At 47.4% G+C, this 27,568-nt stretch overlaps 9 protein-coding genes across 9 annotated transcripts; 4 read left to right on the top strand and 5 right to left on the bottom strand.

The window, feature by feature from the left end:
- Nucleotides 1–923: 923 nt before the first annotated feature.
- BDV27DRAFT_171420 (FMN-dependent alpha-hydroxy acid dehydrogenase family protein) lies at nucleotides 924–2,539 on the top strand (the record flags this gene model as incomplete). Its single annotated transcript, XM_032075589.1, has 3 exons — nucleotides 924–1,089; nucleotides 1,145–2,320; nucleotides 2,376–2,539. The coding sequence occupies exons 1-3, from the start codon at nucleotides 963–965 to the stop codon at nucleotides 2,537–2,539; spliced, it is 1,467 nt and encodes a 488-aa protein (XP_031928807.1). The 5' UTR covers nucleotides 924–962.
- Nucleotides 2,540–6,461: 3,922 nt separating this feature from the next.
- Nucleotides 6,462–9,184, top strand: BDV27DRAFT_156606 (ATP-binding protein; the record flags this gene model as incomplete). The annotated part of the gene is made up of 4 exons (XM_032072364.1): nucleotides 6,462–6,480; nucleotides 6,544–8,151; nucleotides 8,206–9,062; nucleotides 9,137–9,184. 4 exons carry the CDS (start codon nucleotides 6,462–6,464, stop codon nucleotides 9,182–9,184), a joined length of 2,532 nt encoding a protein of 843 aa, XP_031928806.1.
- A 1,652-nt stretch (nucleotides 9,185–10,836) lies between these two features.
- BDV27DRAFT_126341 (uncharacterized protein) lies at nucleotides 10,837–11,367 on the bottom strand. Its single transcript, XM_032066519.1, has 2 exons — nucleotides 11,300–11,367; nucleotides 10,837–11,233 (listed from the first exon to the last, which is right to left on the bottom strand). Exon 2 carries the CDS (start codon nucleotides 11,225–11,227, stop codon nucleotides 10,868–10,870), a length of 360 nt encoding a protein of 119 aa, XP_031928805.1. The 5' UTR covers nucleotides 11,228–11,233; nucleotides 11,300–11,367; the 3' UTR covers nucleotides 10,837–10,867.
- Nucleotides 11,368–13,089: 1,722 nt separating this feature from the next.
- BDV27DRAFT_100609 (beta-lactamase/transpeptidase-like protein) lies at nucleotides 13,090–14,853 on the top strand. The gene is made up of 2 exons (XM_032064269.1): nucleotides 13,090–13,210; nucleotides 13,263–14,853. The coding sequence occupies exons 1-2, from the start codon at nucleotides 13,094–13,096 to the stop codon at nucleotides 14,697–14,699; spliced, it is 1,554 nt and encodes a 517-aa protein (XP_031928804.1). The 5' UTR covers nucleotides 13,090–13,093; the 3' UTR covers nucleotides 14,700–14,853.
- An 876-nt stretch (nucleotides 14,854–15,729) lies between these two features.
- BDV27DRAFT_100607 (putative class V chitinase) lies at nucleotides 15,730–19,996 on the bottom strand. Its single transcript, XM_032064268.1, has 2 exons — nucleotides 17,661–19,996; nucleotides 15,730–17,591 (listed from the first exon to the last, which is right to left on the bottom strand). The coding sequence occupies exons 1-2, from the start codon at nucleotides 19,732–19,734 to the stop codon at nucleotides 15,856–15,858; spliced, it is 3,810 nt and encodes a 1,269-aa protein (XP_031928803.1). The 5' UTR covers nucleotides 19,735–19,996; the 3' UTR covers nucleotides 15,730–15,855.
- A 578-nt stretch (nucleotides 19,997–20,574) lies between these two features.
- BDV27DRAFT_156603 (uncharacterized protein) lies at nucleotides 20,575–21,543 on the top strand (the record flags this gene model as incomplete). The annotated part of the gene is made up of 1 exon (XM_032072363.1): nucleotides 20,575–21,543. One exon carries the CDS (start codon nucleotides 20,575–20,577, stop codon nucleotides 21,541–21,543), a length of 969 nt encoding a protein of 322 aa, XP_031928802.1.
- A 533-nt stretch (nucleotides 21,544–22,076) lies between these two features.
- Nucleotides 22,077–23,553, bottom strand: BDV27DRAFT_100595 (uncharacterized protein). The gene is made up of 2 exons (XM_032064267.1): nucleotides 22,282–23,553; nucleotides 22,077–22,219 (listed from the first exon to the last, which is right to left on the bottom strand). The coding sequence occupies exon 1, from the start codon at nucleotides 23,366–23,368 to the stop codon at nucleotides 22,775–22,777; it is 594 nt and encodes a 197-aa protein (XP_031928801.1). The 5' UTR covers nucleotides 23,369–23,553; the 3' UTR covers nucleotides 22,077–22,219; nucleotides 22,282–22,774.
- Nucleotides 23,416–24,684, bottom strand: BDV27DRAFT_144184 (2EXR domain-containing protein; the record flags this gene model as incomplete). The annotated part of the gene is made up of 2 exons (XM_032070222.1): nucleotides 23,416–23,465; nucleotides 23,670–24,684. 2 exons carry the CDS (start codon nucleotides 24,682–24,684, stop codon nucleotides 23,416–23,418), a joined length of 1,065 nt encoding a protein of 354 aa, XP_031928800.1.
- A 519-nt stretch (nucleotides 24,685–25,203) lies between these two features.
- On the bottom strand, nucleotides 25,204–26,316 carry BDV27DRAFT_156600 (nitronate monooxygenase; the record flags this gene model as incomplete). Its single annotated transcript, XM_032072362.1, has 1 exon — nucleotides 25,204–26,316. One exon carries the CDS (start codon nucleotides 26,314–26,316, stop codon nucleotides 25,204–25,206), a length of 1,113 nt encoding a protein of 370 aa, XP_031928799.1.
- Nucleotides 26,317–27,568: the final 1,252 nt, after the last annotated feature.

The following is a 27,568-nucleotide window of genomic DNA, read 5'->3' as shown; positions in this document are numbered from 1 at the left end:
ACAAAAGTAGCAACCATGTTTAACGACATCACAAAGCCTCCTCCACCTCTCCCGACTGCAAACCATACGGTACTTGAGCGGGGAATTTCAATACTGCGGCCTCTTTATCGTAGAGGCTATGGAACTGGACTAATGAATTTCGTTTCGGGTACAGAGAATCAATGCCAACCATTGATGGTGTTCTAGATCCGTTGACGAAAAGGGGCCGAAGAGGGATATACTGTGGTCGAAGTCCAGGTACAGGCACTCGAGCGAGGAGCGCAGAGCACACTTGCCAAAGCCGTCAAGGCCTTGGTGAGCTGCGAGAAGTGTGAGCCGATTGCCAGTTCCTCGGCATTGGGCAGGTCAAAGGCCAAATTCATCAGAGAACCTGGAAGCCCTTACAGAATTCTACTATACAAAAGTGAAATCGCATCTCTTCGCTAGTCCATTTCAGGAGACATTCAATTATTGGTCGGAATCTGTCACCCATACTCGACATCTTTCATTCCTCAAACCACTTATGAGTGGGCCATATTTCGACCTTGAAACTATATATGAAGAACATACCTACTACGAGTTTAACGATCGGTCGGTCGAGCATACCATGAGTACGATGGTTGATCAACCCGTTGTCAGCCATGTCCCAACGGTTAGCCTCTGGGATTCCAAGGCTGAGTATTGTGTAATGCGTGACAAAGCGTTATGAATGTTAGTGATCATATGTATACTCCTCTAGCGGATTGAAAGCGGCATGTAAATCCCATCGGTTGCTTTGTTAATGACCATATGGATATGAATATTTACGTGGCCACCACCCTGGACATGGCGGCCGGAAATAATTCCACCTACAGGCGTTTACCCGCGGCAATTGTTGTCCCCTCATTCCGAGGGGCTTTGACCGCTTATAATCACGCCAGGAATTGTTAATTGAATGCACAGTCTGGAGCCAAGGAAAGTCGTACTTGTGACCCATAAGCATCATGACGAGGAAGGTGTCAACGCGAGAAATAACCCAACATGCCCAAGCGGATGATATCTGGATTGTGGTGAATGGCAAGGTCTACGATGTAACTACCTTCGCACCAGAGCATCCTGGTGGTGCAGACGGTAAGAAGCTCTCTTAAGATATGATTTATTCTAGATGCGAAACTGATTGAACTAGTCATTTACCATTTTGCTGGTCGGGATGCGTCCGAAAAATACAATAGCACTCACTCCCCCGCATTGATCAAGGATATTGATGACCGGATCATTGGGGATCTGGATACAGCAACTCTGACCAAAGAATGGAGCCAAGCGGACGAAATGCCCAAATCGGCAAGGTCCGACTCGGAAGATGATCGGAAACCACCCCTTGAAGAGATCCTCAACCTGGATGATTTCGAGCAGGTCGCGAGGAAGACGTTCAGTCCCAAGTCATGGGCGTACAACAGCGGTGCGGCTAATGACTGCTTTACACGAGATGCCAACCGGGAATTATTTCGGAACATCTGGCTACGACCGGCGATCATGCGGGATGTATCCGCAGTCAAAACGCAGTCGACGCTTTTTGGATGCCATCTCGACATCCCGGTATACATCTCGCCCGTTGGTGCAGCCAAAACGAGCCACCAGGAAGGAGAGCTACCTCTTGCCAGAGCGGCTGCTGTGTCGGGGATTATACACTGCATTTCTACCATGTCGTCATACTCTCTGGCAGAAATCCTCGAGAAAACGCCTCAACAGGCATTTTACCAGTTGTACATAAACAAAGATCGCTCCAAAACAGAAGGTCTGGTGCGACAAGCGGAAAGAACAGGGAAAGTGAAGGCCCTCTTTGTGACTGCAGATCTACCAGTCATGTCAAAACGCGAGGCGGATGAACGAATCAAACCTGAGGGGAGTACCACCATGATCAACGTGACGAAGGATATTAAGCCCACTGGCAAAAAGAATGCCGGTCTTGCTAAATCCAACAGTTCTTTCATCGATTCGACTCTGAACTGGGAGGACCTGCGCTGGCTGCGGAGTATCTCTAACCTTCCTATTGTACTCAAGGGTGTTCAACGTGCAGAGGACGCTCAGATCGCGATGCGAGTCGGATTTGATGGAATCGTCATCAGCAACCACGGCGGTCGAGGTGCTGATACTGCACCACCGTCTATTCTTATTCTACTGGAAATCCATCGCTACTGTCCTGAGGTATTTGGCAAAATGAAGGTCCTTGTCGATGGCGGTTTCCGCCGTGGCTCAGATATCGTGAAGGCCATCTGCTTAGGGGCATCGGCGGTAGGTCTGGGAAGACCATTTGCCTTTGCTCTGAATTACGGTCAAGAGGGAATTGAACATGCTGCGAGCTGTGAGTACCGTGTTATCTTCATATCAATTAGATCGACGAGCTAACCCCATACCAGTGATCAAAGAGGAAATTGAAACAGCCACCCAATTGGTTGGCATGACAGATTTGATGCAGGATGCAAGTCCAGTTTACATCAATACGGCTGGGATAGACCCTCTACTGCCTCCAAATTATGGTCTTTCTATCAGGGATGCTATTGGGCGAACGAACAAACTGTAACAGCTATAGATATATCAAGCTCAGAAATATCTAGTCTTTTTCTGCATTCCCTGTTATCGAAATTTCTATTCCTATTGATGGTTACTACATGAGTGATAGGGTGTCCTAGAGTAGTGCCAATAAATCAATTAACAAGGACGGTGGAGAGTAAGGTAGTGTGTACATATTTATCCCTCGGAAAGCCGGACGCTCATACAATTGATGCCTATAGCTGAGAAGGATATAGGGCCGTCGAAATTTTCTCCATCATCGTCTGCAGTGTGATCAGTGAGTGCTTGGAATCTGGAGAGTTTCGACATAGACCTTACTGAGTATGGGAGTAAAGCCTAATGGGTCACTCGGTGAAGAAGATGCAACATGAAGTGGATTTCGCACAAGCGCGACCATACCTTTTACCCTATTCCAGTGGGATGATGCTTAGCCTGTTTAAGGATGCTACCAATATCAGCCGGGATCGGACATACGAGACTGCAGTTCCCTAGAACCACAGTTGTAGTCACCACACCATTTCATTGGATTTCTATTGCCAACATTGGGCAGCCGATGAAATTCGGCTCCAGACTCCTATCGAGCAGACCTGTATCGTGACTGACCTTTGTAGGCAGCTGATACAAAGTTTTTCAGTGGAGAAATGCAAGTTTCCAATTAGAATTTAGAGAATATTTCCTTATGCATTAAAGTTTAGCTGTGGCCTTTACACTATCCGTGTTCCATTCTAACTTGCGCTTCCGTTGTCACCAACGTATTTGAACACCGTCTCAGTATGAAGTTTGTGTCTGTTTATGGCAGGCCACTATGTGACTATTGAGGACCTTGATATCATATTTAAGAAACTCCAAACCTGAAGCTGACGTTTTTCCTTATCTAGTTGGTCATTCTTTTCTTTTCTTTTCCTTTCTTTTTTTCTTTCTTTCTTTCTTTCTTTCTTTCTCTTTTTTTTTTTTATTGTTAACCTTTCGGGCCTTTCATAATGATCTCGGTGGTCGCTTTCTGCTGGGTCTAGTGTGGTCTAGACCTTTTAATACAACAGTTCAGCGGTGGGTGCGGCGGCAGAGTCTACCCGCAGGTCATCGACTTTGGTGGATATTCAAATATCACCCAACCCGACAATGTGAGAGGTTATGTGAAAGCTTACGTGTGTCATTTATATAAACTGTTCGTACCGAAAACTAAGAACCATGGGTTGGGTGATTGTATCGCTCATTCAGAGAATTAGAGTTTTATTATTGCAGCCACCCACAACAGCGTATGGGCTATTTTCAGGCTTATGCAGTAGAATGCATTTAAATGCATGAGTGGTAGTGACCACATATAACCTTTCTCTATACTCACAAGCCGAGTTTTGCAATAGATAATCACTGTTCGAGATGAATCTGTGAATCACCCAGGGTTTCATATCCAATGGCAATAGCAGAATTCAGTTTTTGCTGTCGTCATTGATATATTGCTTTCTTCGGATATTGAATTTTATGACGGCAGGACCTACAAGTATTTGAGAGCCTAGAGCTGAATGGAAGCTGATAATAGGAAGTACAGGCTTAGTCTAAATAACAGGAACCATACTAATGATTGTGTAGCGCCCCGGAAAATTCAATATATTTGGTCGAATCCACCCTCGTGTATTACTCCAAAGCCTGCGTCGAAAGAGTTCTTCAACCATAATACGCCAATAATCTTTATCATGAAAGCGTTCTATATTCCTCAGATTATCATACTAGGATTAGCATTCATTGGAAGAGCCTTGGCAGGCTGCGAATGCTTCTGGGAAGGCACTGCACCTTTTTGCAATGCAAACTGCCCTTCCGGGTCGACTGGCACCGGTCGATATAGCAACTCTGGTGGTGGTGCTCCCTGTTGGACTGGCCGAAAACAACAATGCATGCGGTGTGGCCCAAATATACCTGAAAAGCCATGTTGTATACCGAGGATGACATGTGCTCAGTGTATAGGGCCCATTATGATATGCCATGAAATGTTTAGCAACATTCCTCCTATTTCATGTGGAAGTTATCTGTGCGGCCTATGCACAGGATCAATACCAAACATTTGCCCAAGTGATATTAAACAATGGGAACCGCCACAACGCAATGAACTATAATTTGCATGATTGAGTGGCAAGGCATTGGGCTGGAGGTTTTACATTATTTGCATGAGTTTCAACTTTTCTTTTGTTCTTATCTATTTCTTCTATTTCGAGACTGAAAATTGTTTGTTGAAGGATATTAGCTGTTTCTTTGTTAAGAACAAAGGACTCTTTGTCAACAATAATTTCTAATACTCCATCTGCGAACAGTCTAACCCGTTATATTGAGTTTAAATAGGATATGATTACGGAGGCCAATAGCGGCCACTCCGCAATAACGGATTCTTATCGATTTCTGCCAGCAGAATTCCCATGATAACCCTGAGTATTTAGTATTTCCGTACTTATACCTAAGAAACTAGTACAAATACTAAGATATTCATATATTTTATACATTCCTCTATAAAGCCTACCTTTTAGAACTAAAAATTACTGGGAAATGGCTCTATATTACATGTGTAATGGGCTGTATTGCTAGACGTAGACCTACAGTTAATTTTGAATACTGTGTAGCCTCCGAATCCAGGCACTATGGCCCCTAGAATCTACGTACTCTGGCCCCTAAGTCTAGGTATTGTAGCCCCTAAACTTTATATATTACGGCCCCTAAAGTAAGCTTAGTAAAAAGGCGGTAAGTCAACAGGAATTTTCTTCAGATTCACTATATATACAGTACATCTGTATTACACTTACATTTTTCTCTTAAGAATTTCTACTTATATATTACTAGAAGCTATGCTTTTATGTGTAATTTATAAAGGATTATATACATACTATATATTTTTGATGCCCATCTTATATAATATTCTATGTTGAGAGAGATGGCGATACAATATATTACTAGGCGGTAGTTGGACTTGTGAGGAGAGCCGTTGTTGCGGAGTGGCCGCTATAGGCCTCCGTATATGATAAAAGTCTAGGAAAAGGCCATCGCTGTCTATATACAAATAGTTATTAAGGACCAGTCTAAACAGTAGATGTTTTGTGGATACATTGCCAACTGCCATGAGAGGGAAAATGTTGTTATGGCGGCTTGTATTTGGCTTTTCGAATAACAGTCATTATAATAAGCTACAGCTGTCCCTGGCTTCGTCGGGATTTATTTGGCCCAATTCCATATTAGGCATTCAAAGGATCTGCCTAGGCAACCACGTGATCACCGCATAATAACAATCGTTTCTTTGTATGCAAGTCTTCCATAGTAGTAGCGGGGCAAGAAAATTCCCCTACTCTCTTCTTCTCTAGCTGTGCCGCAAAGTCACTATGGAAGACTTGCGTATCAAGAAACGATTGTTATGTGCGGTGGTCACGTGGTTGCCTAGGCAGACCCTTGGATGCCTACATTTTCGATCAGGGAATCTCTCTCATGACAGTTGATCGGCCATCAACAAGTATAAAGCAGCTTAAAAGGGCAAGAAACGACCTACCCAATGTGTAATCCTATGCAATATCGTTGGTATGAGGCTCCAATCTGCAATTGACATAACTAGTATTCTTCGTAGTTGATCTTACATGCATCATGGGCGATCCCTCCCCTCCTTCCGGTATTTGAAAATCACTTATCCAATAGACCGTTCGAGTTTCGTCCTTACGTGCAAAAAGCCCCACATCTCCTGCAGAGACAACACATTCTTTGGGGACAGCAATAGGCAGCAGATGCGGTGTGGCTAGACGGGGACATCTTGGAGGTGTTGTTGCCTGGACCTGTACAGACAAACAATATTAAATACTGATCAAAGAGAGTCATAATAAATCCAGCTTGTATATAAATATCAGCAATGTTCATCCGAATTATGGTATCATCTTGATTATCGGAAACTATTCGAGCCGTCTGGAAACATGACTGATACGAGCAACGGTAAAATCTATCCACCTATAATCTATGATTTTGTCTATATACATTGTCTAACATTTACCAAAGAAACACAGGTCAAATCGACCTACAATGTCCCCGACTGGTTTGTCAAAGACCATATCAAAACGCCGACCGAGCAGGGGAAATCGAAAATCGCCATCGTCAAGACCCCATCACCCACAATCGAGTCACAGGAAGACCCCGAAAAGTACGAACTTCATGAGGATCTCTATGCGGATTTCCGAGACATGGTTGCCGGTACTATACTCAACAAATATGAAAATTCACCAGCGACACTCGTGTTGGATCCAGATGAGCCTAGCTTGATTCTCCAAGCCAGATCGCTGGTTTACGGAACAGCGATCCTCACGCACTTGGCCGGAGAGCTTAATGTGACGTTAGTCAATTTGGACATTGGGGATCTCCGAAACCTTGCATGCGACTTCTTCATTCAGGATACGGCCATTCGCGAGTCACAAAAGACGGGTACAGACAGTGAAACTTCAAATGGAGAGGATGGAACTTCGAGCTTAGGGGAGGTTGATGATTCCCAGGGCTGTCCAACGCCACCCAGTTCTACTTGTGATGACCCTGGTGTGCATGCTTTGGATGAGGAGAATACGAAATCTGCCCCGATTGAGATTTGTGGTATCGATGACACTGGAGAAAAGGGGGAATTGGCAGATAAACAGTCTGTGGAGCGGAACGAGGAGCACAAACAGGAAGACAAGCAGGAAGACAAGCACGAAGAAGCGAGTGGCAAGTCGAATGAAGAACAGAACCACGCACAGGAAAGTGCTGAAAATCAGAACACCAAATCCCCAGACCTGGAAGACGACGAAGAGACGATAAGCCGGCTTAATGACCTGAAGGGAAAGCCCGACTTGGACGAAATCATGGACATCTTTTTTGCTTCACGATGCGAAAGTCATGCAGAAAGAGGGGTCTTTCACCGTACGAAGCGATCCATCCAGAGTATTATTGAAGCTGCCTGGACAAAAGCCCAGAGTATGTCTAGTTCCCTTACAACAAACAGGCCTCCAGTCATAATACACCTTCGCGGTGCCCGGTCGATTCGGACAGCGAATAATGGAACAAAGATACTGAAGAATCTTCGAGAAGTCGTCCAAGAGTATCGGCAAAAGCAGGTGCCGGTCCTGATTATTACTACTGTGGTGGAACAACAAACGGTAATCATGAACAGCAAACTGCTTACCAGCAACGTGTCTGCTGTTCAATTCAACCTTGACACTCCAATGTTGTCCAAGTACGAGGCACCCTTTGAAGAGGAGAGGAAGCGACATACTATTCAACAGCGGAATATAACAGTCAAACAACACCTACGGCTAAATCGCAACTATACAGTATGGTCACACCTCTTTCCGCACGACTTAGATTTCGACCTTTCCGATACACCAATAAATTCCCAATTGCCTGATCTCGCCCGGACTGCAAACCAGATTGCAGGTTCATTCATGACCAAAGGTATGTTGGAAATACAAGATATCCGGGATATAGTGGCGCGAGGGATTCGGTTGGCGAATGAAGATCATCAGTCACCCGAGTCACCTGAGGAAGACAAGCCGCACCGCAGCATCTCGGATCGCCTTGAAGAGATCCGTGGCTCATGCAATAAATACGAGCAAAATCTTTTTACCAAGGTTATCGATACGGGTAAGCATTCTTCTCTCAAGAAACTAATATTTTGAAAGCCAACAAATGAAACAGAAAAGCAGAAAGTGACGTATGATGATGTTGTCGTCGAAGATAGCGTCAAAGACACAATGAAATACCTGGTCCGCCTGTCGCAAGTCCATCTTGAAGGTGCCTCCCAAGCTCTTGTGGACAGTGTGAACGTCAAAGGGGCATTGTTGTACGGTCCGCCAGGGACAGGAAAGACCCAGCTGGTTCGAGCAATGGCAAGCGACTCCAGCTCTTCCATGATCGTCATCACAGCATCAGATATTGAAAGTAAATGGGTCGGCCAGACAGAGAAGAATATCAGCGCAGCGTTTTCTCTAGCACGAAAGCTGTCACCATGCATCCTATTTATTGATGAAGTGGATGCCTTACTCTACCGTCGCTCTTCTTGCGATCAAAGCTGGAGACGAGAGAGTCTCACTCAATTCCTCCAAGAAATGGACGGGCTCTCCAATAATAAAGACGCTCCATTCGTTATCGGGGCTACCAACCACCCAATGGATCTTGACGAGGCATTCCTCCGGCGTCTACCTTACAAAGTAATGTTTGGAATGCCTGGTTTGGAGGAAAGAGAGAAGATTCTAAAGATCTTCTTGAAAGAGGATGATCTAGATTCATTGGTTAGTGTCAAGGCGCTTGCCCACCAAACAGAAGGATACACAGGCTCTGATCTGCGCTCGCTTTGTGGACAAGCTGCGCTGGACTTTGCCATTGAACAAGCGAAATCTCGATCCGTCAATGAGGATGGCACTGAGGCTTCCGTTAAGCTTCGGCTGGGTGTCAATCATTTTGTAGGGGCACTTCGAAAGGTTCAGCCAAGCGTCAGTGTCAGGTCCCACCGAGAGATTGAAAAGTTTAGTAGCCTTTTCGACCCTCAAAACAAGGTGAGCTCCGAAATATCCACATTGATTTACTCACTATTTAATGCTCACCATTACAGAACTGAAATATCTGATAGATGCCATGGCCTTGCATAGTCGGTGTTCAATTTCCAGACTTGAATTGAAACGAGAATGATAGTAAAGGTAGCGTTGGAAAAGATTTTTAATTGAACTATTTATTTCCTATCAATCAACACAGACTTTGTTCTATGTGCAAAAACGTAGAATCATAAATGTTCTCATAACATTTTCTGCTATAGTTGCTAGTCTAATAGCGCCTTTCAATATGGAGTCCGTCCCGGTTTCCGAACAAGAAAATAGTACCCAATATTCGATATGGCATGTCGCGTTAACTCTGCGAGCAGGAAGTACTTTTATTTGAGCTTTAGCTTTAGTATAGGGATGGGAAGGTATGTTGATAACATGCGTCCTAGATTAATCGTGAATGTTACTTGTGGCTACGAGTTCAACGTCGGGTGGTCTTGAAGATATAGTATCAAGTTAATAAAACTCTAATTGATTGATTGATTGATTGATACAAAGCATCCCCATTAGAGAATATATCAAAAGATTCATCCTGAGCAGAATGAGTTATTTTATTATATGTACTATGGAAGTACGAGTCAGGAAAATGATTCATGGAGAAAGGGATGTGAGGAGAGGGATAGGATGGAGTTAGTAACCTAACCCGAGTCCCGACCCAACAGAGAAGAAGTATATATTTTATTATGGAATACTCCTCTGTGACTTTTGACTTACTTCAACTGGCTAGTTTGTAAGGTAAAGGAGGGAGATGTGAATGATGTTGTGTTGTAAATGTCACTTAAGCGGGGTGTAGCTTTATAATATCTCCAAGACCTAGGATCGCCTGAGTACATAGGAATATTTCAACAGAGCTATTCTTACACAGCTTAATCAAGGATCTTTGGTTTTAAAAGGCAGGGGATTGATTTAGTACTCCTATTACTAAGTACGTGACTCTTTTATAGTACCTTAAATTGTACCTGCCGTTCGACTCGGTGGCACAGGTGCCTTACTGGGTTAAAAGAAATCAGGGATATACATGGCACGGAGTCGTGTCTGATCATTCCAACGATGCTCTTTGATAAGCTTCTGTTGGTGCTTTCTCGCTTGCTTATTCCCATCCTGTAGCAGTCGGTTCCCTTCATAATCGCTTCCACCATTTCTGAGAACAACCCAATCGGGGAAAGGACTTTGCCCACTCGCATCAGTCAGCTCGAGGGGTCTGGCTTTAGACTTATGTAACCCTGTGACGAGAAAGGCACAGGTCTAGGAGTGGATATCCCATGATTTCTACCTGTGCTTCCATTTTTGCCCCAAAGCCTTTCTATAGTTCTCTCGGAGCTATACCCTCCAGCCCACGCCTCTTCACTCACCAAGGGGTTCGTAGCGAACGTCCCGTTCTCGCCATTACGCAACTTGTTTCTATCGATGCATTGTCCCGTCTTGTAGTGATCCGATCATCGAAACAGAAAACGTGCAGTGTCAGGCTCTTCCATCCTGGCGAGGTTTCGACTCCTCTTTTAGGGGCCGATACTCAATATTCTGATTTCTTGTCGCCCTCGTCAGCAGTTGGATGACCTTATACTATAATCACGGATCAGAACGAGAAATATGCTCTACGACATGAGCTAGTGAAGTACAGCGGAAAGGGGTCATAGGTGGGACACCATAATGGTAGGAAAATGAGTCAGTCTTTCGTTGATGACCTTCGGGATGGGTTGTTGAGATACACAAGTTGTCATTAATGTCCATATACATGGAATGAATTGCATTACTCCCCCAGCCTAGTCGCAAATAAAAAGCAACTTATCCCACACTCTCCAGGCATCCCCCGCCTTCGACAACAAACATGTATTAGGCTTCAACTCCTGTACCACAGATGCACCATCCCCGCACCCATAACCGGCAAAGCACAAATATACTTTACAGCCGGGATTCAGCCATCTCAAGACAGCTCCGCCCGATTGAGAGATGGTGGATACGTGGTTATTAGCACTCTGATCAAGCTGAAGGACTAGACCATTGGAGTCGCACTGATAACCCTTAAACACCACAATTTCTCCAACCTTCAGCGCGCTAACGGAGAGGGAGTTGCAGGCGAGGCCTGCAAGGGTTGCGATCTTGATGAGCGACGGTAGCTTCATGTTAGGCTGTATCTTGTTTACATTTATGATTAGTTCCCATAGAATATCTGCCGTGCGGGTTTGAGAACTTACCAGGATGTGCTTTCAAGTTTTTGAAGGCAAAGAAGATGGACCAGGGTTGATTCTGCGGTGAGTTGAATTGGGAATCTGGCGAAATATATAGTACGGGGAAAGATCTAGATGAGAACCAAGACCACCAGGGACATTTTGATCATCCACCTATCACAGTTGAACCCTCCGATAAAATATTCAGGCAGTCTGACAAGCTGGAAGTCAAGGAAGGCTCAGCTGAGGTTGTTCACTCTACAAAAGGAATAACCAATGAAAGGCTGGGAGGAGCGGCAGACTATACTAAAAGAGCTTTAGCGTGGTCGACTGGTTGGTCGGGCATCAATACCAAGCCATTTAGCGTCATGCAGCACCCTTATCCAAGCTTGAGGAAATCATTATGAGATGCAAGAGTCAAAGCTGAATGCTACCTCTTTATGAGTAGTAGCTCCATTGCATCCTTAGACAAAGCCTAAATCCCTTAGGCTGGACGGATGTTGTCATTCTTGAATTGAGAATCCCACTATACCATTACACATTTTTAACTGTTTGGTTTTGACACACCAACGATGAGACACAGAAGATGGCCGATTGGATGAGCCGTGAATGATTCAAGAAAAACGAATCCTTGCAATAAGATGAACAGCATACTTATTCCATGTTGAATACTCCTATCATATCCGGTGGCTCTATTTAAAAATTATATTTTTTTTTTCTAATCAATTCTAAATTTAATTAATTAATACATAGCTAAGTAGTAGTAATTCTATAGCTATTAAATTATTAAATACGTTTATTTCTATTATTTGTTTGGGAGAAATGTGATAGTTAATGCTGGCCCCAATGTCCCAGGCATGGTAAATTTCTCAAGTGCTTTCATGACTCTAGTCTCTCAGAAATCGCAACATGTGGGCCCCGAGAATTCTCACTATGTACGAAATCTATAGCGCTATTTCTTGCAAATTACTAAAATTATTATGTTTTAATTTTTATATCTTTAATAATAGAAGGGGTTATTCTGGATCTATAAGCTCGTAGTGGACCGGTGTGGCTTAAAATAATAAATACTTAATGTCATTATCACTAACTATCTAAGCCATCTAAGCCCTAATAACACTCCATTGTACGGCTCCTTCGCGGCCGGAAGATCCGACTATGTATCATGTTGTGCTGATTAGGGCTGCCGGCCGGAAGCCCCTATGGATAATCATCTCCATGAGACGTTGGAAAAAGCATGGCGGTAGCTTGGGTATATAGAAGATAACCCTATATTAGTATATTGAGACAAATTTTGCTGGCAGCGAGGGGCAATAGGATGTGTTGTAGTCTTACGATTGAGAGCACGGTCGTTCCTCTCCAGATCGCAGGGGTGAGGTGACGTGAATAAATGTGTCTCGTTAGCCCGTAACAGGTTGCCAACTCTAGCCTCTTTCGACCATTGGGGGACAATGTAATTAGCCGCCTGGATTGGGCACATCCTAAGTGACCATGTGTGTCTCGCAAGTCTTCAACTGGTGTTGGTAAAGGAACTTCATGTGATAACATAAATGCTAAGGTTGCTTATCCAGTGAGCCAATAAGACGTAATACCTCAAGTCTCAGGCACCTTAAGGTCCCAGAACGGCGTATACGAAGTGTTCCTTTGAAGGCTACCTTGTGTCCGAGAATGTAATATTCAAGCAATGGCACGGAGATATTTAGCTTCCGGTGAATCTCATCCCACACTAGCAAGGATGGTTCGCCCTAGGGTAATCTTCCCAAGGCTGAACCCCACCTTCACCTTCGAGAGAAGCATAATCCTTTCGCAACCTGATTCGCAATGATGCACTCTCCTCTGACCCCCGAATTTGACGCGCTGGTTCACGCCCTCTTAAAAAAATGGCACGTCCCTGGCATGTCCGTCGCAGTCATTGATGGATCTAAGACCTTCTCTAAAGTCTATGCCCCTTCCTCACTGCTACTGAACATTTGTCTGAACTCATCTGCAGGGATACGGAATCGCCGAGTTTCCTGACACCAGAACGACCCCTGATACCCTATTTTATATGGCCAGTACGACCAAAGCCTTCACCGCGGCCGCCATGTCCCTGGTTATCAATGACAGCAATAACCACCACGGAGAGAATAGCACTAGAACGGCCACCACAACAGGCCAAATCCACTGGAGGACGCCCCTAGCATCTATTATCCCCGATAATTTTGTGCTTGAGGACGAGTACTCCACGGTACAGATCACCATCGAAGACGCTCTTTCCCACCGCTCAGGTATACCAGATCATATCCGCCACTACGGGGGAGCGGGAGCATCGCCCCGCAGCATCAAAGACGCAGTCCGCATCTTGCGACATCTCCCAGCTACAGCGGAGCTGCGCACAAAATACATGTATAACAATCTCATGTACACGGCAGTCTCCCATGCTATTGAGACCCTCACGGGGGAGAACCTCGGGGCATTCCTGCTTCGTCGCGTGTGGACACCCCTCCACATGACCAGCACATACTGGACGCGTGATGATGCGCAGGCTGGCGACAATATCCTAGCACAGGGTTACGCCTGGAACGCGGACAAAAGCGAATATACCCCCGAACCATGCCCCGACATCATCGGCGGATCTGGCGCTGGCGCCATGATTAGTAGTGTCGTCGACTATGCGCGGTGGATTCAATGTATGATGACATGCAGCGGGCCCCTGAGCGAAAATGCACATGCAGCGCTCATACAACCACGTACGATTATTGCTGAGGACCCGACCAATTTGTTCCCCGGTACGCATTTGTATGCACTTGGCTGGACACGGGATACCTACCATGGTGAGGATATCATCTGGCACGACGGTAGTGTTGCTGGTTATGGATCCACAATGATGTATCTTCCACGACGGCAGTGGGGCTTGGTCATGGCAGGGAATACTACCCTGACGAGCAATATCGTGCAGGTGGTGCTGTACATGCATCTACTGGATGAGGTGCTGGGAACCCCATGGAATGATCGAGTGGACTGGCAACGGCAGATTTCAGAGCGAATTGCCACATGGAGGGAGAAGCAGGCACATGCGAAGGACCTTTTATACCCTGGGTTGCCTGTCGTACAAATACCGCCTACGCTCGGAGTGTGGGAGTATGCGGGCCTGTACGAGCATCCGGGGTATGGTAGGCTGGAGCTCAGGGTGGATATAGATGGTTTCGGCCTCGTTGCGGATCGACTGACGTGTGAGGTGCCGATTGTGATAGTGATGGAGCATGTAAGTGGGGAGTTCTGGTTGGCGTCGCTGAGGGAGGGAAACCAGGACCCTCGCGATCATGAAAGGGTGCGAGCGGAGTTTCGAATTGGTGTAAATGGCTCAGTGAGCGAGGTGGGAATAGACTTGGAGCCGGAAATGAACGGCGAGAAGATTTGGTTTCAAAGAACAGATTTAGACATGTAGTCGCTTTAGTAACAACCGAGTGAACGCGAAAAGGTTTTACCTGATGCTAATAAGAAAGATGGTTCTTAGGATCTCTGAGTTGACCTGTGGCGTGCAAAAGGGGCTCGACTATAACCCTAACATTGCATCAACATCGCATATGCGGCAGTTTAAGTATCTGCTCTTACAACCCTTGCCGGATCCTGGTCAACTTGGCCAGCAATCTTGATGTATCGTCTGATTAGGGTTCGAGAACAACCTCTGTATACAGGATATGGAGGCCAGTTCCAAGCGTCTCTATAGAAAAGAAATTAGCCATTGGCAGACTAAGTACCTGAACAAAGTCTAGGCTATCGGTTGAGGCGATGATAGAGTATTTTGACAGTTAAATCGGAACCGCTGCCTGTATATAACTAAAGATTTGGGGAGCTATACTTCACGGCTGTGGGTAAAGTACTAGATAGTAAAGCTATTAGAGGAACATAACGCTTCCCTGGATATTTTACCTTGTACTTTATTCATTATATTTGGCTAGGCAGAACTTATTTTACAGCTTCCACCAATGATGACCCTACATGATGACTGTACCGTATACCCTGCCTCTTGTGCCTAGAGAATTCGGTGGCCCAACGGCGACGTCGTACATACCAGATCCTGTCCGAAGTGTAAGGAGGCTCTTCGGCTATGAATTAGCACTTTGTTAATAGTAGAAGTAAGTAAGTGTATTATACTATGTTGCTCATCGTACAAGCCGGCAATATCAACTCAAGAGATTGTTGTAGCCTCAGCCCGATCTCCTTTTCCCGGTTTTCAAAATTACCTGGAAGCCCCGTCGGGGCTCACACTTTTCGCTTGATATATGCATGACACTCAGGCGGGAAGGGAAAAGCCTCAAGTTGGAAGCCCCTATCGACAACCATCTTAATGAGGCGATGGAAAAAGCATGACAGTCAGTTTTATTATATGGAAAAAGACAACGCTCTGTAGTATACACTTACAATTTATACCTTTACGACTTGTCAGAACCTGGATGGCTCCATATTACAACACTCGTCATACATGCATGAATCATGATTTAGCCTCCTTGAACATTATACGTACTGGTTTATAATAAAGTAAAGAGAGTCTTAAAACCGTCTAATTAGGAAGCCTAGTGCAATGTCTTACTATTTCCCACCTAGCTCCTCGCACACAAATTCTTCACGACCTTTTGCACCAAAGCATCCTGATCCCTAAATCTCTGTGGAAACTTGGCCAAATCGCTAGCCTTCATCAGACTTCTTGCCTTGGAAGCCTCCACCATCGCCTCCGACTTGGACAGCTTGCCCGACCCGCCGCCAACACCAGCAATCAAACCCAGCACCGCAAACGGTGCAGACGTCGGATCCTCAATGATTTCCGCCACCGTCAGCGCCCCATTGCCCGCTTCGCCGATGAGAAGCGCAATACGAGCGATTGATGCGGTACTGCCAATCAGAGGGCCGAGGGCTTCTCCGACGAAGGGGATGACCATGAAGACGATAGTGAGGATCTTGAAAATGAGGTCCTTCTTTGCTTGCTCCTTGGCATTTTCGCCGATTTCCTTAATGTCTTTCATGCTGTTGATGGCTTCGGCGAGTTGCAATACGGGCATGGAGTAGGCGACTACTGCGTCGGTGGCTGAGGTATCGTTTGGCCCGTCGTCGTAGAAGGAGAGGCCCACGCTGAGGTACGAGGAGAGAAGCGAGCTTCTCAGGGCCGTGACGTTGCCCATGGATGCTTCGATGAGCTTTTTAGGATTTCCGACGTGGATATTGTCATCGGAGCCCTTCTGAGGGTAATTCAGCTTTTTGCGGAAGAGCTTCCGGCAGGGCAAGCTGCCGGCGCCTGGTCGTCTATCGCCAGGGTCCGCACATATATAATCTGAAGTCTCATCGCCAAACGTCACCCACGACTCGTCGACGCCCATCTCGGCCGCGAGCGCGTCAAAGAAGCCCTTCTTGTCGATGAGTTCGTAGCGGATGCTCCATCCTGCGCTCACGTCCCAGATGTGCGGCATTCCGAGGCAAGAATCCTTTGTTTCCTTGCCGCCGGTATATGCCCAGTAGCAGTCAAAGTACTTGAGACCTTTGCCCTCGCCGAACTTCATAAAGCTATCGATGCGCGGCTGGATCTGCTCCTTGGTCCACTTCTCGTACCAGCCGAACTTGTCGTCGTAGCCTTCCGAGTTGGTTTGGAACAAAGATAAACTGTCGAGGAGCTGGGAGTACAGAATATCCATCGCAAAGAGGTGGACGCAGCCTGGGTCTAGGGAATCGGCTTTATCTGCGAGACCATCCAGAGTGCCAGGGTTATTATCGGAGCGACAGTTGAGATCGTCTTCCCCAGATTCATCGTCGGCCCCATTGTCATCCTCACTGTCATCACGGTTTTCATCATTCGAGTACTGTTGGAGATCAATAGCCCAGTCAGAGGAACCGCCGAAGTTGAGGCCATTGATCCAATTGATTCGGTTGTCCTTGAGATCACCGTCCATGTAGGCCGCCCAGTCCACTGCTCCAGGATTGCCGTACATCAGAATATTGGAGTCAGAATCCTTGTCAACGTACGACTTGACGATGGAGTAATTGCCATGGTCTTTCATCATATCGTTGAGTTCAGCGTTAGAGATGTAGCCAGCAGTTGATGTGCAGGGTGCGGCATAGGCCGCGGACTGATACTTCGCTCCAGCAAAGGTGCACAAGGGACCAGAGCAGGACTCATCAGTCATGCGAAAACTTCTGGCATAGCTGGTAACGCCAATGACGACCTGTCGGGCTTCCACACCAGCTTTGGTGATCATGACCATGGAATTGTGCGTCTCGGTCTTGTTGACGTGTGATCGAAGACAGTTTCCAGCTTCGCAGCCAGGCATGGCCGACCTGCTGTCAACATCTGCACCCAGGCAGATTCATGATTAGCATACCGTTCGATCTCGATCTATCCCAGACGGGCGTTACTTACCCCATTGGCCGTGCAAGTCATACGTCATGTAAATAAAGTAATCCACATATTTTGCAATCTCCTTGATCGGATACTGTTTCAGATACCAGTAAGAGGACGGTATAGCAAGTGAGATGGATTTCTCGCTGGGTAGCTTGCTTCGGAGGAGCTGCAGGAAAGCAAGGTAATTCTCTGTGTCTTCTGGGCTTCCGGGTGGGATGTCCGGAATATCAGGTGCACCGGGATACTCCCAATCAAAGTCAAAGCCATCCAGGTTCTGGCTACTCATGAAGTTTATCAGGCTATTGACAAATGTTTCGCGATGCTCTTTCTTGGTGGCATCCCGGAAGCGCTGGAATGTGTCTGCATTAGTGGAAAATGCCCATCCGCCGAAAGATAAAATCTTTTTAAACCCGCTCATCTTGATGAATTTGCTGAACTCGTAATAGACATCTGGGATGTCCACATCGAAACTTGGTGTGACCGTGCCAAACGCAAAGTGGACGTGCGTGTACTTGTCGGCCGGGATCTCGGTGACACTCATTCGCAGACACGCTCTCAGCTGGTCAAACGCCTCGAAATAGCCGATGGTCCTTAGCTGATCAGGTGCCTTACCGTTGTTAACAATATCCATCCCGCAGTTGGAAATACATCCGTTGGTTCCGGGCTTTGCGGTCCCAGGAGCTCCAGTATCCGCAGGTGACTGGGTACAGAAGTCGACCGTTGTTCCACAAAAGCCCCAGGCATCGCAACATGCGTTAAGCGGACATGGATTAAGATCAGCGAGTGCTGTTCCGTTGGAAGGCTTTTCGGTGCCCGGTACCTGTGGACCGCAGCTAGCTCCCTGGATCGGCGAGGGCATAGGAGGAGTTCCCTCGCTGAGACAGATGAGTTGGCCGCTCTGCAGGTGGGCACAGCCAGCCCAGCCCCAAGTCTTTTTGTTAAACTCTTCAATGTCTTGTTGTTGTAGGTAGTGCGCGTCTGCTAGATCGGAGCATCCATCATTATCATTGACCTTATATGTGTTGCAGGTGCCATCGGGCTGCGGCTGAGGGCGAAAGTCTGGCATATCGCCTGCGGTGCAGCAAACGTGTTGTTTGGGCTTCAGGGTTGAGCATAAGTTCTTTTGTGGGTTGTAGTTAGACAGGTCAGTTCCAGAGATACCACAGCGGCTGGCCAGCGAGGCGCAGCTGTCACCCCCATGGACCTCCTCGGTTCGGCACACCCCCCTTGGAGGAAGAGTTCGTGGTTGCCCTCTGACTGTCATGTTGCCGTAGGAGATGGTAGTAGTATTAGTGACGGCATTGAAGCTCTTATCCACGATAGACACGAGCACATCCATGCTGACAGCGCCAGCGGCAATGGTCCCATCAAGACAGAGACCATCGTTCCAGTCTTTGATAGCACCTTGAGCCACTGCTAGATCAACAAAGCCAGTAGAAACCACTCCAATAGTCGTGGCCGCCCCGGCAGGCTGGCAGATCTGCAGGGCAGAAGTTTCCGTTTCCGCAAAAGAGTCAAGAATACCTCGCGCGGCATGCTTCGTGATTTGTGCACCAGAATACAGGCCCACAACAGCAGACCTGTGTTTGGCAAACAGGATAGTGGCGCCGCACCCAGCGCTCTTGTCCACGAACTGGGCAAGTTGACGAGTAGCCTCGGCTACATCAGCCAGCTGTGGAGCAGCGCCGGACGCCTTGCTAGGCGTCAAAGCGCCAACCTGAGAAGTGAAAACTGTCCTCACTGCCTTGGCGCCGCAACTTTTAGCGACAACTAGATTGTGTTGACTTTCCTGCTGAGGCACATCCGGGGAGGTAGCAGCCTCGTACGTCTGGCCTTGACTACCGACACAGGCGTGGATAGTGAGAATAGTGTTTGGATCCGCGACAGAATTGTGGATATTCAAACCAAAGAGGACAGTTTGATCACAGCTCTCAAGATTGCGGAGATGGTGGATGTTGGTCCAGTTAGCCGTTGTAGGACCCACATCAGCACACAGACTGGGACAGCTGTCCGGATACTGACCATTGTAGCTCTCTGTGACAGCCGAGGCGAGGCAGAGTAGAGAGGCAAATAGGGCAAAAGAGGGCCTCATCGTGTTCTGTGAGCCAGTACTGGCAGGGGAGCATGCAAGAAAGAGTCAGAGTACTTGGAGGGATTAGTGGTCCATATAATGTTCTAATGCTACTCATCGTCTAAGCCGGCGATATCAACTCAAGCGACTGTTCTAGTCTCAACCCATTTTCTTTCGGTTTGATAATTTACCTGGAAGCTTCATCGGGAACTCTCACACTTCCCCTAATAGATGCATGACGCTAAGGGGAGAAAAGCCTCAAGTCTGGTATAGCTGGAGATTGCAGTTCACACGGACCGCATATGCAACTAAATCCTAGCAACTATTATACTTATTATTATCTTTTTGTCTTGTTTTTACCTCGGTCCCACTAGACTATCAGGAGATTTTGATCTCAAGTTCAACTACTGCAGGGGGGTATGCTACCAAACGATCCCTACATGTAACCTTCTAGTGGCTACTAGGGTTAGTGAGAAACGGACCTCCGGACATCTCCGGGGCCTGGACTACGCCGCCAATTTGATCCAGATATGCGAGCTGCTAGATAGGTACATGCCGAAATTGGCTCACACACTATACAATCACCAATGTTATTTACTTACTGCGACTCAGTCTACATAGTTTCATTGTTATTTTTCTCACGGAGACGATGGGAATTGGATCGAAAAGTACAGATCAAGTTGCCACACCTAATTCCTATTGCTAAATCGAGTCCTTTTCTTGTGCAGAGTACACAACGTGGAACGGCTTGTACCTATTACCAGCAAACAGATCCTGTTGGCTGTCATGAGATCTTTCACTTGCTTTGTTTATCTGTCCCACCGTTTCCCCTTCTTTATAATCCTTATTCTACTTCCTATAATGGCCGCGGCGATCACCTCCCCCGTCTACATAGACTACAACGAATTCTTTATAAACAGCAGCAACATCCTCGCCGTTCCCTATGAGGATGTTACTGCCGCTTTCAGGACGCCTGTCGCCAACTATTCCACAGCTATAGATGGCTTCGACTGGACGCAGCCGTATCCGGGATCCCGCAGAGACGGTCACATGACATACCTCGAGATCGCCCAGGAAATGCCCTTGTCGGCTTCTATCGTGGAAAATGCAACCACTGTGCTGTCATCCTTGACGTTTGGGATTCCCGACAGCATGAGCTCTGGCGGCCAGCCACTGGCCATGGACCCTTCATGGTACATCTGTCGCCACGTCTTCATCTCTACGAGGCCTGAGGCGAAGCTGGCCGTTGACGGTGGCAGCAAGTGCGATTTTCTATCTCAGGCATGTCAGGCTGATCTCAAGACCAGCCTGACTCAGGATTGGGGAAAGGCAGCCGAGGGTACCATGTGTTCGGCACTAGGCTTTGACCCAATACCACCGAGCTGTCAGGAGACGTTTGGCTTCGCCCGCCAGGATGTCATGGCTTTTGATGCTGCCTTCCTTGCAAATAGTACCCTAGCCCCGGTACAGACGAATAAAGAGCAGCAGCAATACAGCTGGCGAATCGGCACCGGATACCATGACCCTGGCGATGCAAGCGCCTATGCCTTGGCAGCGAACCGTACTTACCTCGTCGCTACTGTTTGGGGCTACAGCCAGAGTGCAATGCACATTCAAGTCCCTGAAGTGTCGTTTGGCTGCCTCTCGTCTGGTGCAAGCGATATCCCACCACCTCCCTCCCCTCCATCATCCACCGCGGCTACGTCTTCATCGGCTTCCCCTCTGCCAATGACAACGGCGGCTTCATCCTCCGCGTGTCAAACACTAACATCGGCCCGAATAGCCACAATGGCTACTATGCTGGTATTGGGAACGGACTTGTTGTCCTAGGTCGCGCGGACAACAATTGGAATGAGCTCAAGATAATTCAGGCCGCGAATAGTAAGGCGGCACAGAAACATTACTTGCTAGTTCGGACAAGTGGTAATTCTATTTCCGTCTAGGTGCATGGCTTGAATACGCCGGGGAGGGTGGTCAAGTCTGGAATGCATAGTACCGGGTTGAGTAGCCTGAAAGCCAATATACAATATGGTGACCATTCAAGTAAAGCTTTTTATGATATATGAGGTTCACACTTTTCCACCTTGTCAATATGCTATTTCCCTTAATTCCATAGTAGCACCACTAGATGTATTCTAGGCGAATATTGATACACTGTCGCGCTTATCTGCTTCAGAAATTACAAGAATAGTCGAGACCACAGCTGTACATTTTAGCGTATATTTGATGACGCATTCCGTGGGAGTTTCGGGGAAACATTCGAAATTAAGCTGGTATTAGCATTGACTTGTTTAGTGCAATGTAACCCTCCCCTCACACTAAGCACTAGTCTCATCCCAAAGACTAGAGCTTAGCAGAGATCGGTTAGATATGAAATTGTTTGCCATATATCCGATAGCTTAGTATTAAATAGTTAAATAAGGGCTAATTTCCTATGTAGTAGCCGAGGTATCGAGGTAAGACACCAGGGGTTATATCCTTGTTACAATTAACCTGGTTAGGACTACTACACAGCCGTCAGCTCATCTCCCCTGAATGATGCATGAAGCTCAAGATAAGGGAATATACCTCAAGTCTGGTCTTGTTCGGAGATTGCAAAGCCAAATGTTATGCGCCTTCCCCGATATGTGACTCTCGAGGATTACATTACTACGTTAAGTAGGACCATTTGTTTCATGGTCGTCCGGTCTCGGCCTAATAGGACCGTTCCTTGGATGGCCGGCCGAAAGGTAGTGTGATAAGAGTATCAAAAGGACGAAAAGTTCTTTCTTCTCCCTTGGCTTCATTGGTCTCTTGCTGGTGCATAACTCACGACTAGTAGGCAACTTGTCGCACGTATCATAGCCGACCTTTGTCATTGTTGGGTGCTGTTACTCACCCCAGGCTGGCTTTCCTTCACTATTCTTTTGGACATTGCATTTTTCGTTTTTGATTATTTCTTTGGTAGAAACCAAAAATTATGCTCCCACTTTTGTTCTTGGCGATCTTCCTTGCCCCCGGCGTCATGGCCAACGTTGTCGCCGGAAAATGGCAAGCCCTCTTCTTCTATCAACTCTACAGACTAGAAGTCGAGGCCCACGGCCTCGCCAGCTCGCGCATGGCGCCCGGATGCGCCAAGGCTGGCGTTGTCTGTGACTTGAAGGCCTTCATGAAGGAAATCAGCATAATCAAGAAAAAGCCGGAGCGCGACGCAAATGGTGAAATCATCCGGCCTGTCAAGCTTCTCGAGAACCCTGATTTTGAAACGGTCAACTGGGCGCAGATCGGCGAGGGTGCGGATCTCGAGCTCGTGGGCACTGAGTTTGACAGGGTTGGCTTCAAGGGGCTCATAAGCAATGCGAGAATTTTCAAAGATTGGAATCAAAAGGACAATTTTGAAAATGTTATGAGTAAGGCGGAGGATATTGCCATCAAGGCAATTGCCAAGCTCAAGGCTGATGGCAGGGAACCTGCCGATGACCGTTTCAACAAGATGACAGCTGCGCTCAAAACCCATGGTGATGCCCGCCGTTATGATCAAGCACATAAGATCGCCGAAGCCTTTGAAGAGAAGATGAGACAGTTGGGGGGCTTTATTGTCGCGTATACCGATCTCATAGAGAGGCCTCCAGTGCCGGGTTACAGGAAGATTGATGCGTACCAGACCATCAGGCATAACACTGGCAGGGTCGGGTTTGACAAGGTGGAGCAGACGGTCAGAGACTATGTCGCCAAATATAATAGCGCGGGAACTTCACTAAGCCATGTCGAGGCTATTGTCAAGACGCAGGGTGTGCATGACCACCTTGCAGAAGCGTGTAGAAAAATATGATATTCTGTGGGGTTATATAGAAGATGACTCTCTATCGGTATAGACATAAACTTAAACCTTTACCAGTAGGTGATAGGTGGCGGGTATCTATAACACTCACTGGTACAATATCGCACCATGATCCGCGGTCGCAGCTTGGGCATACTCTGTCTAGCTTCTTGGACCCACGGATGGTTCTCATTAGGCGAATACCGATGTAAGTCGATATACTCTGGCCCCGATAGGTAAGGAATCCAAGCAGAGCCCGGGTTCGTCCGAAGATTGTCGTTTTCCTTTCGTGCGTAGTCCCACATTGACGCGAGGAAGATCCATTCAGCTTGTCTTTTCCATGTTTCCACAGCCGCTCGGAATTGAGTACCTGTGAATAATTCGAAGAGCGTCTGCACGGCCGGCTCGTTTTCCAATGCACGCTCCCTAAATAGTGCTTGAAATTCCCTCAGCCGAGCTTCGTCATCGACATCAACCATCTGAACAGGCGCATCGCCTAACAGCCCAAACAAGCCAGACCTCAGAGCCGCTTCCCGACTGATATGCAGAGTAACTGCCACCATTGCTACGTCGAGCCACCGTGCATATTCTGCGAGATCGGCAATATCCCTGGCTTCTTGATTGTCTAGAGGGTATCTCATGGTGCGATGGTGAAACGATCGGCGCCAGAATTCATCATCGTCATCCGCGTCAGCAGTGCCATAAGTGCCATCTAATAGCCCCTTCAGGTCAAAGTAGTTAATCATCTCTGCCACGATAGAAGGTTGCATCCCAAGCTCTGCTGCATGCCACAGGGTATAGGCCATTGGACTGTCAGGTTCAATGGCCGGTCCCATGACATCGTAGCTCGCTCGCGTCCAGTTGATATGCCACACATCCCGACGCGGCTGCACCCAGATCGACTCCAGGCTAGTTGGCTCCTGTCCTCGCTCCCAGCGTCCCTGTTCCAGCGCGACGTGCCGAGACTCGCTATTTACAAATGCGATGACCGGCAGCCGAGTGTTTAGGTACGTTGTACGCTTGGGAAAACAGGCTTGACGCGATTCGTCGCCATCGAGAAGAAAGGCGGGGATGTCTTCTTCTGCTATACGATACGGTAGGCAGTGCTCCCAGATAAGACGGCGTATTTCTAGAGGCAGCTGCGCGAAGTAGTGGAATGAGTCGTTGGACATCGTGTAGGTTCATTAAATAGTGACTGTCATGCAGGGAGCATGTACCGGGGGATAAATAAATAGAAGATAGAGGAGGCGGTTGGGGATTAAATAGTCAAAGCCCGTCGGGCCCTAGCGGTCGGGCCGGTGCTAGCCTGACTCTTAGGGCCATAGGCCAGTTAAGCGTGCTCAGTATATTAATTTACATTTCTTCCTTAACTTACGCTACGCTCCAATATGAGTCACTCAGCAAAAGGTGGCGCTGGTATAGCGCACTTCCAAAAAGAGTAAGTTGTAAACCTTTCGCACAAAGATAGCCCAATATATAGTAGTCATATTATGTGTCCTTCTCTTCGGTAGGCTTGATCTTGGTTAGATTGGTTGTATGCGGTCTCGTCAGAAATTGTGACTCTCCTTTCATTGATTCGTGTAGACTAATATGTGCCATCCATAGATTTGAATCTGCTAGATTCCGCCCGCGAGAGTGACATGTAAGTCCAGTTCGACAGTATAGTTATATAATAAGAAAATGCCTATTCATCATAATTTAGCAGGATGAAGTTGTTTCTGGAGATTCTGCATCGCATCGCACCGGGTCTTCGTCACGATCTGTGCTGCCGGCATCACATCTCGTATAAGGCCTACCCCGGTTCCTGCATAGGTGGTCATACGGCCTTGAGGTCCCCAACCATCATCCCCCTTGAGCTTCTCCACCTCGTACAGACGTCGATTCTCTTCCTCAGTGACCTCCTGGTTCATGATGTCCTCGTATGATCGATTGATCAGACCACGTCCATCATACTTCGTTGGCCAACCATAGATCCCTCGGACTTTGTCATAAACGGTCGACCGTACTGTACTCACACCACCGTCCGAGGCTCGAAGGATTTCATTCCGATAGCCTTTCGCGATTTGTGCCTCCGGGGAAGCCAGAAATCGAGTCCCCATAGCACATCCATCCGCGCCCAGAATCATTGCAGCTGCCAACCCTCGACCGTCACTGATGCCACCCGCTGCAACAACAAACGGTTTTCCGACGTTCAAGGTCAAACTCGACTTCCTTGACTCCAATTGATCTAAGACCTCGGGAATAAGAGTGACAATACTGGCAGACCGAGCAAATCCATGACCACCGGCATCATTTCCTTGGACGACAAGAACATCCGGTTGCAACTTCTCCGTATATTCTACTGCATCCTCTAAACAACAAAGTTGCACCCAGATCTTGATGTGGTAAGGGACCTTGGACCGCATGACTTGGACCCAAGGTAAGAGGTCGTCTGCGCCAGTCTTCGGTGCAAAGAGCCAAACTGCGCAGGGTCGGTACTTTTGGATCAAGGGCAGCGCGATTTCCAGAGATGCACCCCAGTTTAAGAAACCCACTCCAACGGGGAGAATGGGGGGCTCACTCAGACTGTGTTGAAGGTGAGAACCGTGAAAATTGGCCTCATGGACAAGATCTTGTGCTTCAATGAGCTGTTGTTCCAGGCCCGAGAGATCGTATCCGCCGGCAATGAATCCAATCCCCCGGGCGGAGGAGACCGCGACTGCAAGCTTTGCAGTCGCGATATTGAGCATGGGCGCTGATGCAATGAGTGGATTTGCGATCCACGGATAATCCTTTTCTAGACGACGGAAGTTCGCACTCGTCATTTTGTTCGAGCTTGTCTTCTTGTATTCGCTCTTATGGCGAATTCCAGCTCCCGAATCTGGGATAGGTATATATACTCGACGTATAAGCTTGGCGAGTGGAGAAATACCCGAGGCCCAAGTTTGCGAAGTGTTTAAAACAAAGCAGCAGGCAACGAGATATGAACAAGGACTGTCGCAAGCGCTATCATCCAAACAAAGAGGACGTGGCGCGGTCACGCGGCTGGCAAGGGCCCAAAGCGTCAAGTATGCCCTATCTCAATGCTCATTCCTCCTCCCGGCAGGGATCATACCCCAGGGATCATCGCCGCAGCAAGGCGGGGATAATGAGTAACAAAGGAATGGATTGGGCGTCAGATTACTAACCTAACCGTGCTGATATGTAGCCTATCGCATATCTTATCTTCAATCCCTTCGTTATCTTTCTTTTAGTCTGTTTGGCGAAAGGCAATGATGGTCGGCTGGGTATCTACAGATACTATCACGATAACGCGATTATAAATTGCTGTATCCTGGTAGGATATCGCTCAGGATGGCCGGTGGATACCTGAGCCAGGTTCATACATACTTGGATGTTATTTCGGACGTTCCTTTGGGCCTCTCCACGTTTCTCTAGCATGCCGCATGACGTTGGACAAAGGTTATATTTTTGAGTTCAACATAACCCTATCTACAGCTCCGCAATATCCGAAAGCGGCTTCAACCGAAATCATGTAGAGGAACCTCATGGGCTAGATCATGTGCAATGTACGAAATCCCGAGCTTTCAAGTTTTGTCCAACTCGAAGCTGAGGTGATTATCGGCAGTATTGATGGGTCTGTCATCTGTTCCACCCGGGAGACTGGAATTCCGTCAAGATGAGAGCGAGAGCGATGCGCAAGCGTACACAGCTAAAGCTTCGAGCTATTCAACCGCAACATTGCGGATATTCACTCAGTGGTACATAGTATATTGACCAAACCATGCAGCCAAATGACGATGGACTGCTATGCCCGAACAAATGATCTCACGTGCGATAGTTCCATGTTCACGAATTCAGCAAGCATACGAACTGGACTAATTATTTAGGCTCTTATTAGTCGTATCTTATGCCATAGCGCGCATTATGAGATGCCGGCTAGAAGGGAGTCGCTTACTGATGGACAGCTAGTCAATCCTTGACAGTCTTCGCCCAGAGCACCGGGTGATCTGTGCAGTTTCCGAGCCAGATCTTTCAGGGACTCACCACTGTCGCCAGACCATTTGGTCAAATTGT

The sequence above is a fragment of the Aspergillus caelatus genome (assembly GCF_009193585.1).
Source record: "Aspergillus caelatus strain CBS 763.97 unplaced genomic scaffold BDV27scaffold_63, whole genome shotgun sequence".
NCBI lineage: Eukaryota > Fungi > Ascomycota > Eurotiomycetes > Eurotiales > Aspergillaceae > Aspergillus > Aspergillus caelatus.
The sequence above is the reverse complement of the archived record's forward strand: the minus strand, read 5'-3'. Positions and strand labels throughout refer to the sequence as shown.